At 43.9% G+C, this 9,923-nt stretch overlaps 1 protein-coding gene across 1 annotated transcript; it reads right to left on the bottom strand.

The window, feature by feature from the left end:
- Nucleotides 1-3,513: 3,513 nt before the first annotated feature.
- fam174c (family with sequence similarity 174 member C) lies at nt 3,514-4,341 on the bottom strand. The gene is made up of 2 exons (XM_063200555.1): nt 3,875-4,341; nt 3,514-3,646 (listed from the first exon to the last, which is right to left on the bottom strand). Exons 1-2 carry the CDS (start codon nt 4,159-4,161, stop codon nt 3,514-3,516), a joined length of 420 nt encoding a protein of 139 aa, XP_063056625.1. The 5' UTR covers nt 4,162-4,341.
- Nucleotides 4,342-9,923: the final 5,582 nt, after the last annotated feature.

The following is a 9,923-nucleotide window of genomic DNA, read 5'->3' as shown; positions in this document are numbered from 1 at the left end:
CAAATGGTTGTCGTCTGGGGGGTACACTTCAAAGCTGCTTCAGTAGTGAACAAGGCTAAGTTAACCTACAGGAAGTGGTAAACCTGCAAATAGATATACCTGCAGACATCATTTAGTTAAGAATATGATGACTCCATCCGCATTTTATTACATGATTTACCTCTACCACAAGTTTAACTTAACCTGGTTTACTGCTGAAACAGCTTCCTAGCATACCCCCCTGGAAAGGCAGAAAAACATCAACTATGATGAAATATAATAATATACTCTGAGCCCCTTCACCATACTGTATGCACTACATGTAGTGAGGCCACAGGAGCTGATCTATCTGGTGCACATGTGGCAACAAAACCACATCAAAATGGAAGGCCATGGTGCAGATTGTCTCGACTGAAGGCTGGTTCCATGACCGAAAGCTGTGTAAACCGTAGGGGGAAAAAAACGTCTCTAACACACACACGCACGCACACACACACACGTTGGCCCCATTAAAAAACCTCTACCAAACCCACAGTGTACAAATTCATTATGCGATGTGTACAAAGATACAGTAGACTTTATAAAGTGACCGAGGGTGTTGTTGATTTAGGCATTAAAATATGGAAAAGTATTCACTCCCTTCCCACTCTGTGGAACGCACACCCGTAAATAAAGGACATCAAACAGTATTGCATGATACTAATATCTGTACAGATAAGAAACAAAACAACAAAAGAAGAAATAACACAAAATAGCTAGCAAAACCTGATGAGAAAGTAAAACAGGAAAAACAAATTAGATAGCAAGAAAGGAAAAAACAGAAGCATAAACAACCCCCAAAAAATAATGAACAAAAAAAAAACCCTTCACACACACAATAGAGTTCTGACAGAAGTCTGATTACAGACAAGTTGATTGGTCATCGAGCGAGGCGAGGGGATAAGTCCCTGGGTTCTTTGTTAGTGTGGCCTGCTGTAGTCCACTGCTTAACTACCTGCTTCAGTCTCAAAAACAAGCAGGGAAATGGGGAGAGAGGGGAGGCGAGGGTTGGGTGGGGGTGGAGGTGATGAGAATTTCTCCCCAGCTTCCTGGCTCAATAAACAGATAGCACTGCGCTCCATGCGGGCAGCAATACCTCCATTTAGCCTGCCTCTTTTGATTTACCCCGCTGGAGCAAAACCACCCACCTGGGAGTCAATAAGGCTGGCCCCTCTGGCCGTGACACGCCGCGCTGCGCTACCCGCGAGGCACCATTAATTACAATTAAGGCGGAGGCAAGAGAGGCTAAAGTGCTGTGTCAAGCTGGCTTACTTGCCATCGCCAGGAGAATAACAGAGAGAGGGAGAGATAGCATTGGGGGAGGAGAGAGCCAAACCGTGTGTTTGTTAACACCAACTAAATCAGCCATCTGCAGTTTAAAGCACAGTTCAACTACAAAAAATAGACAGCGCAGCATTGTTTAAAAATATATATATATATTTGGCTAACACAATGCACACACTAATCTCAATGTGTCAGGCAAACAGACAGCATCTTTTTTTCCATAAAAGGTAATGGGGGATTACACTCTTTGTAAGCAAGAGTCTGCTGCCTAACCACAATCAAAGAGCTACCGTTGCTTCCTAGTTACACCGTGCAGCCGAGCAACATGGATGCCATGTCACACAGGGGGTTCATGCAAATATCCTAACTCCCATCCTCTCTTGCTCACTTGCCACCTTGTGGCCTCGTGATGACGTCACCGACAAAACAGAAGTGTTCTTCAATATCTCGCAAAAGCTCAATTCTAATGTTATTTTCTCCTTTGGATGGTGAATGAAGAATAGCCCCCCAAAAGTTGTTGTGGCTAGGCTGATAGCGGGGAGAAACTTTATCGTTTTCTCCACGGAGGTGGGGCGTCGGCAAAACGCGAGGACACAAGCACAGACCGGAGGACGGGAGTCCACATATTGGAATCCGCCCAGAGCCATGTGGCGGCCGCTGTTGGGAAATCCGCCAATAGCAGATAAAATAGGAACCTAAACTCGTCAGGAGAACACTGTGTGTCCAGAGTGAAAAAAAAAAGAGTGAGCTAGATAACCGTTTATGAATGATTAACAAGGATGACATTACATAAACATAGTGGAGATCTACCTGCTTGGCAGTCAGAAGAGGAACTCTGGCCGTGTAGTAGAGCACATTCAAACGGAGGCATTAAGGCACCATGGAAACATAAAGAAGAGAACATCTGGCTTTAGAGATCAACTCCCACCCACACTGCCTTGTTGCCTGGGAGACAGATAGGAAGTGTGAAGAGCAGATCGGATTTAGAGAGAACCTTAACAGGATACTCTGTGCTTGGCTTGGCGACACCCAGGGGCCTATACTACATACATTTTAAGAAAATGAGAACGCCAGACTCTTCTATCAATGATTTACCTCTTAATTTAACCTGGTGTACTCCTGAACCAACTTTGTAGTATAGGCCCAAGACGAGGCACTCAGTTTAGGCTTGAGTAAAGAGATAACACAACATAAAAACCTCACAATTATAACATAAAATAATAAGAATAAAATAATTAAAATAAAACAAAACGTTTCAACCATCATGGTTGTCACAAAGAAGTCGGGAGTTCAAACGTCCATATACATAAAACAAAATAATTTGAAAATTGAAGAGAAAATTTGGATAGCTTAGACTGTGGAACTGGTCCTGGCCTTTCATCTTTGGAATTGGAAATTTGGTACCAAGCATAAATGGCCATCAGAATAACTCTTGGTTGTTCTCACACACAGGGCAAAAACATACATTTGGTCACTCAGTCAGCACGTTGCATTCTCAACAACAGAGAGATGTAGAGAAAAATGTCCCACAAAAAGGCCAACATCCAAAGCCAAATCAATGCAGACTATGGATCTTCAGTCGTCTTGGTCCTTATCTTGAGGTGGACACCTCATCTAGGAGGACAGAGAGCACAACTGTTAGTCACACTGGAGGGGGTTCGTGCCGAAAAGCGAGTCCCTGCCAGAACACGAGTGCCCTCATAGAAACCAATGGAAACCTATGACCAATTTTTCAGATCTTTTTTTTACCCATTTTTGCAGATAAATCCGACACAATTTAAGATGGAAAGCCTATCAATAAAGCATCTACATTCCTTCTGGAAGTATTACAAAGAACTGGTTACAATTTCAGTATTATTTCAATAAAAGAATCGAAGAATTGTCATAACAAATGTTACAGTTTCATTCAAATAGCTCATATTAAGTGGAGGACGAGTAATGTTTCATAAGCATATTTTCAGTTCATAAATTATGTAATTCATTCTGCAAAAATTAGTATAATTTTCTCTCAAAAAATGTCATTGGTTTCCATGAGGGCACTCGTGTTCTGGCAGGCACTCGCTTTTCGGCACGACAGGGGCCCAGCAAACGCTGTGTCCTACAGAAGAGCTGTCCATTGACAGTGGTCAATTTTAAACTAGGTAGCCTATACATATTTATGACTATGGAAAGTTAACCATTATTCTGGACATGTCTCAGTTTGGGCAAGGCCTACCTTCTCAAAGTTCTCGCCTCGTACAAAGTGGTGTCGTCTTCATCGCTCTCCATCGACCCCATCTCCATGTTGTCTTGATTTGACAGGAGCCCGTACTTTTTGCGGTGTGTGACACTGGGTTTTTTCCGCCTGATCAGAGAGACGGGGTTTTCAGCACACACGCAGCAATACTTATTTCTAGGGCACTTAGGCTTGTAACAAACAAAGCATTACAAGTGGGTGGGTGGCCTACTTGAGATGAGTTTCCAAATGGCATCAGTTTGTCATTAACACCTCTAATATGTTCAATATGTTTTGTAATGCGAAGTAGGCTACTGTCATACACAGATATAGACAACGGCAGACTTTCCAACTTACCTAACAACTTTGAAAAGAATTCCAATGATGGTGAACCCAGTAAGCACATACAGCGCTCTTTGTATCATCGAGCTATCCATGTCAAAGCCTTTGCTTTTGTGGACTGGAATCCTTGTTCCATTATTGCTTGTTCCATTATTTTTGGGAGCAGCAGTGGTGACAGCAACAGTGTCAACTTGTGCTACGGTGGTCGATTTGGTAGTCGGAGAAGAAGAGCTTGTTGATGGGTCAGAAGCAACGAGAGCCCAGACAACGGGCACCAATACGACAACGACACTAAATTTCATTCTAATAACTTTAAAACTTACGGTTAGTTGTCAGGACGGTGTACCAAGAAAGAAAATAGTCTTTAAACAATATTTAAACGTCGTAACACGACTCTTTCAAACTTTCGCTCGACTTCGATGTTCAGATTCACTAGTTGAGTCAACCCACGTCCTGTTCCTGGTTGTGTTGTGGTTTGTGTAAACGTCACCATAGACGTCATATCGTCATCGTGCTACTCTGACTACCGTCCGTAGGGGAACAAAAAAAGGGTTCCTAGGTACGTTGTACAGATTTTGTTTTATAGTCATGTGCCTAACGGTATTATTATCGGCGATAGCTCTTATATTGGTCTTTAAACCATTTAAGTTGATGTTTTGCTTTGGACAAACCTTCCGACAAACTTGTAAAATGTCTGGGCAGCCGACAGGGGGGGGCAAAGGGGCCAGTTGTCCCGGGTCCCCCCAAAATCAGGTCCTCCTTACATCGTCTGTATTGGATGGAGGGCCCTTTCAAATGGCGTTGTCCAGGGCCCGGAAAAAACTGTCAGCGGCCCTGGGTGTGTATGTGATGGCCACCTCGCCAGGCCTGTCACAACCAGGAAGGCAAACTAGGCAATTGCCTAGGGCACCCATGTGAACGGGGGGCCCCATGGTAAGGACTTATACATGCACTTGTATTCAAATGATTGCAATCACAACTTTGTGAGAGGCGAAACCTCCCTAAATTCAATGACCGAAAAATGCAATGATACAGCCATCAAAATCTCCCTCTCTCTCTAGGGGGGAACCCTGCCCATTAGTCTGAAAAGAAGGGCCCCAAGTCTCGCTTTGCCTAGGGCCCCAAAATACCTTAAAAAGGGCCTTCACCTCACACTTCTGTGTGAGTGCAGAGGCCAGTTCGAGTGTACATGTGAGTGAAGAGACTTGACAAGCACACAACTTCAGACATTGGGGGTTTATCGGTTTTATTGCAGCAGTATCTACAAAAATACATCAGATTCCACGAAGGATGGATCATCTTTGCTTCAAAAACTTTTCCTCCGATACAAATCTTTTCTCCATGCCACTAAAAATCTACAAGCAAGAGACTTTTCTGATATAAAACCCAAAAGCTGCTTTAATATCTCGTGGTACAAAAATAGGATACACAGCCAGACCGTGTCAAATGCACTAAATGATTAAGACAACTTACAATTGAAATCAATGCGATTAAGATGCTGTGCAATTATGCACTTCACTTACTGTTCTTGTGAAGATTAAAAGTCATACCATCACACTTAGAAAAAGACACCTCAGTTGTAATGTGAACTCTATACAAGGACAAAAATGCAAAGGATAATGAACGGTTTTTAAAAAACACCCCCTGATCAGGTGTGCACAGGTCATGCAGAAGTTGGTCCCTCAAACTTCAGTGGCCTCGTGTGATAAGAAATCTACTGAAAGACTTAAAAAAAATATGGGAGCAGTGAGTGCACACAGTGATGACGCCATTGTACTCTGACTTAACATCCTCTCATTTTTAAATGGTGTCGTCTATTACTAAACTCAGCAGGCCACCTTAAAGCTTATGCACCCTTATGCACCTTGGTGCTCCAAGATGCGACTTCACAATGAAGTACACACGTGTAAAAACTGATGATTTTGAGGAAACTAAGACACGTTTGTGTTGAAAGGCACCTGCGTCCGCCGCAGAGTGATAAGAGACCTTTAGTGATATTACTTTAAAGGCACAATCTGAGACAGCCGTTTCAGCCCTTCTTAAGCCCACTGCAGCAGAGCCCAAGATGGACATAACCCAGAACTGATGCAGACCCATGCTGGACTGGTTCGGGGGTGAGTCCATCTAAAAAGGTCAGCAGGCCGTGGGACAATAGAAAAGGGATTTCCAGCATATGTTATGTTAAGGTGAGGAACGACAAAGTGTGTATGAGCGTGGGTCGGAATGTAAGGGTAAGGGGACAGCATCCGTGTCGTCATCACAGACCTATGGTGGTTGGAAAAGGGTTGGTGGACCTTTGGTTTGGAGCCATAGTGTACATGCATATACGAAACCAACACATGGGCTTTATGATAGAACTACTGGTACAAGAACATCTTACACAGCACACAAACAGAACATTATGATGAAAGGTTGCCCAAATTCTTTTTTCTTGTTTTCTTTTTTTTTTTAAACACAAGCATAATCATCAGCCATATGTATGGACTTATACGCAAAAAAATGAACAGTTCTGGTTGCAACAATAACTAACATTTTCACTTATTTGTGTACTTGGAAAAACAAAAAAAACAAAAACTTTTTTTTTCTTTTCATAAAAAAATGATTGCATAAGATCAAAAAGACAATGGAATGTAAACATCTTATATCTAGAGACATACAGTATATATGATTGACTAACATAAAACTACCCTGCCCTTTGGCAGGGCAGGCGATAAGCACTCAATAGAACTTCAGGAGAGGCTGCAGATTGGTAAGGTTCTCGTTTGTACATCAAGATGGACTTTGCCTTGCCGCAAGGGGGGAGAGAAAAAGAAAATAAAATAAAAATGCCCGGTAACGCTTTGTTTGCTTAAGAGACAACATGTAACCTTACAATTGTAAACTTCAGGTCGAATGTTTAAGAAAAGGCCATGAGGAGGAGAAAAATATATATAATCAAGTGATGGCTGGGAAGCCATCTGCCTACATACGAGTACATGGTCACCTGGAATAAGGCACAGGCAATAGAGGCGTCTGGCTGGGAGATCAGAGGGGTATACCAAGAAGCTGGTTCAGGAGTACTAAACCAGGTTAAGAGGTAAATCATCTAATAGGAGAGCCTGGAGTCCGGTGTTTTAAGAAAATGAGGACCCCAGGCTCTTCTATGAGATGATTTACCTCTTAACTTAACCTGGTTTATTCTTGACCCAGCTTCCTAGTACAGGCCCCAGAGCTCTATGAAGCTTCGTGGGGAGGCCCACAGAGATTCACGGCACTGGACCCAAAAACGCTGGAACGCAAAGGACACTGGGAATGGAAATAAAAAGGCTTGGAATGGAAAAGGCTTATATGCGCATGAGAGTACGTTTCACATGACGATTGGTTAAAATAAAATAGTGAACGAATAGAGAGAAAAAAAAGTAAAGGAAATAAAAGGCTAAATAAGATTGAGTAAAATCCAATGTGCATCCACCTCTCCTCCTCCATTAGACAGTAAGGCAAGATTATATAACCCATCATATAGTAATATCCATCATACATGAATGATGATGTTCACATCATAAATATGCTAAAGGGAATGACAGCAAAGGTGATTGCTTTTGGGTTTGTGGGGTTCAAGGCCTCGTTGGAATCGTAGACGTGTCTGGGTCTTTCCACCAGCAGGACACAGCTGAGGGTCCTAAAATGTGACATGTCCTTTTTGTTATTTTTTACTGGCCCTTTTTGACCCAGTGCGTTATTCAGATGGTGGATGATTTGGAGTAAGAGGAAGATGGACCACTCGAAGGTGGTGGTTTTCGCCGAGGTCGTGGTTGTGGAACTCGATCAGGCACTGGATGGCCTCGTCCACGGAGCCCATCTGGATCAGCGCCATCTTGTGGTCTTTCCTGGAAAATGCAAACATGGGGTCAGTGGAATGTAGGGTTGCCAAATGAGACTGATGATTTCCAACCCAAGACTTCTTTAATTGTTTTGACTTTTTTTACTGGCCATCAAAATCCTCTGCTTATGAACAACTCCCCCAAATCGCATTCCTTTTGGTTTTTTACGCTAAGATACAAACAGTCATCATAAGCAGGGCTCAATTGGTGTGGGGAAAAAAACTGCCCAATCTAGGCGGCAATCCATATGTGTTTGACTGCTGCTCCATTGTGTGTAGACATGGAAACCCTTTCCCCAGCCTTTTGTCCTTCTACGAGCTTAGTCCAGTTTCTCTCCCACCGCCTCTCCCTCACACTCAACACATAATAAGAGAATAATATTGAAGCCACGAAATGCTTCTGTGAAGTGAACACTTACTGGAAGAACTTGAATCCCTTGACCAGTGCACCGGTGCTGTTGAAGAGCATCTTCAGATCATCCTCCACCACTGAGGGAGCCTTGGAATTGGTGATGAATAGTGTTGGCTGAGAAATAGAGAAACGCAAATGCTTCAGGTCTCTGTGGGTCACCACAACTGTTAGAAACATCACCCGTACCAGAGATTCTTTAAGTATATAGAGATATGACAACATAATAGGTTGCTATGGTGTTTACCTAACGTGGACCAGGAGTTCCGGTCTTGCCTTTAAAGAGGGGGCGTTGTCATAATACTCCCTTTGCATTGATTAGAACGAGTCCTTAGGGTCTGCCTGCCTAGGTCTGTCTTTAAAGGGGGATTTCTCCCCCCTCCCCCTTGCAATAATGAAACCCCCGGAATCACAAATGGGCCAATGGGAACCTCTTTCTCTCCTACTTCTCTCTGCCCTGTACCATATTACAGGGGGGGGACTCGACAGGTTTTCAAAGTTCCGGGTCTGGGTCATTTCCCAACCCTACCCCATCTCTTTCTCCAACTACTTACCTGACTCTCTTCACTATGCCATCACAATAAAGGCACTAAAAGCTAAAACATTTTTTTTTTAAAGACCAGTCTTACTCTAAGCTTCATTTTGGGACCCTTTTCTCCATTGCGTTTGTCAAAACATTGTATGCCAGTTTAAGGGCCTGTACACCAACGCGGTCGCTGCTAGGTGTTACTCGCTGCAGCGATAATGAATCTCAATTAGCAATGGGGTCAATGTGTCTTCAGCGAGCGAGACGAGCCGCGAGAGTACGGTTTGTCAAAGCGATTGCGCTTGCAAATGTGGGCGGATCCCGAGTTGGAAAATAGTTAATTCAAAACTTCGAGCGAGGTGAGGGCGGAGGGAGGGGGTAACAAATGGTATTGCAGAGCTCAGTACTTCTCGCCTGTACATTGGCAGTTAAAGCCGCTGGAACTTTCAGCGAACGTTCCATGAAAGAGTGGCGAATAGGCGAGCAAGGGAGACGCTAGTAATGCGTGTGTACACCGCTTTATGCAATTGACAGATAATTGAAATAAAAGGAATTCATTGCTAACGTACGGGATTGTTTGTTTGGAGAGGTGCAGCGGGATGAGGAGGAGGGAGGGAGAAGATGTTCGGGAAGCTAGAAGTTCTTGGAGCCGGGGCTTCTTGAAAGGTCGGTGCGTCACCAGGGGCGAGTGTGCCGTATGTCCTTGGTGGGCGAGGCGGCCCTCGGGTCCTCGTGGCCCTCGCGAGGCAGCTGGACCGCCGTGTGCTTGGACAGCGTGACGCGCATCGCCCGCCACCGTTGCAGCATGCTTTCTGGCCCCCGTTCAGGTGGCCTTCATGGCTAGTGGGGGTGGGGGGGGGGGGGGGCGGGCGGGTGGGGGGTGGCGGAGAATGACAGAGGGCAACAGGAACGGCAAGTTTAAAGTTTCCCCCTCCCCCCCCCTTCCCCCTACCACTAAAGCAAAGTGGGAAGCAAACACGTTAAAGTTTAAGTAGCTTTAAATAATGATTAAAGCATAAATTTAAAAACACAACAAGAGAAGGAAGAAAACCTCTGGTGTCGTAATGTCATACAGATGTCCATTTTCTTTTTGCTTTGTTTTTTCAATCAGAGCAGGACTGAGGACTCTGGATGACGCTTGTTGAAATGTTAGTCTGATTTCACTGAAAAAATAAATAGAATAGACATCTGTACCTCAAAAGGAAAAAGTTCACCGCACACATGTTTGACTTTATGCTCTTTTATACAGAACAGCATACGAACAGTTTCA

This window comes from Engraulis encrasicolus, chromosome 6 (genome assembly GCF_034702125.1).
Source record: "Engraulis encrasicolus isolate BLACKSEA-1 chromosome 6, IST_EnEncr_1.0, whole genome shotgun sequence".
Taxonomy (NCBI): Eukaryota; Metazoa; Chordata; class Actinopteri; order Clupeiformes; family Engraulidae; genus Engraulis; species Engraulis encrasicolus.
Note: the sequence above shows the minus strand (reverse complement) of the source record. Positions and strands in the feature narration are given on the sequence as shown.

Coding starts and splice junctions, on each gene's coding strand:
- fam174c (XM_063200555.1), bottom strand. CDS start 4,161: ATGAAATTTAGTGTCGTTGTCGTATTGGTGCCCGTTGTCTGGGCTCTC. Junction 3,647..3,874: donor ATTCTTTTCAAAGTTGTTAG/GTAAGTTGGAAA, acceptor CTCTCTGATCAG/GCGGAAAAAACCCAGTGTCA.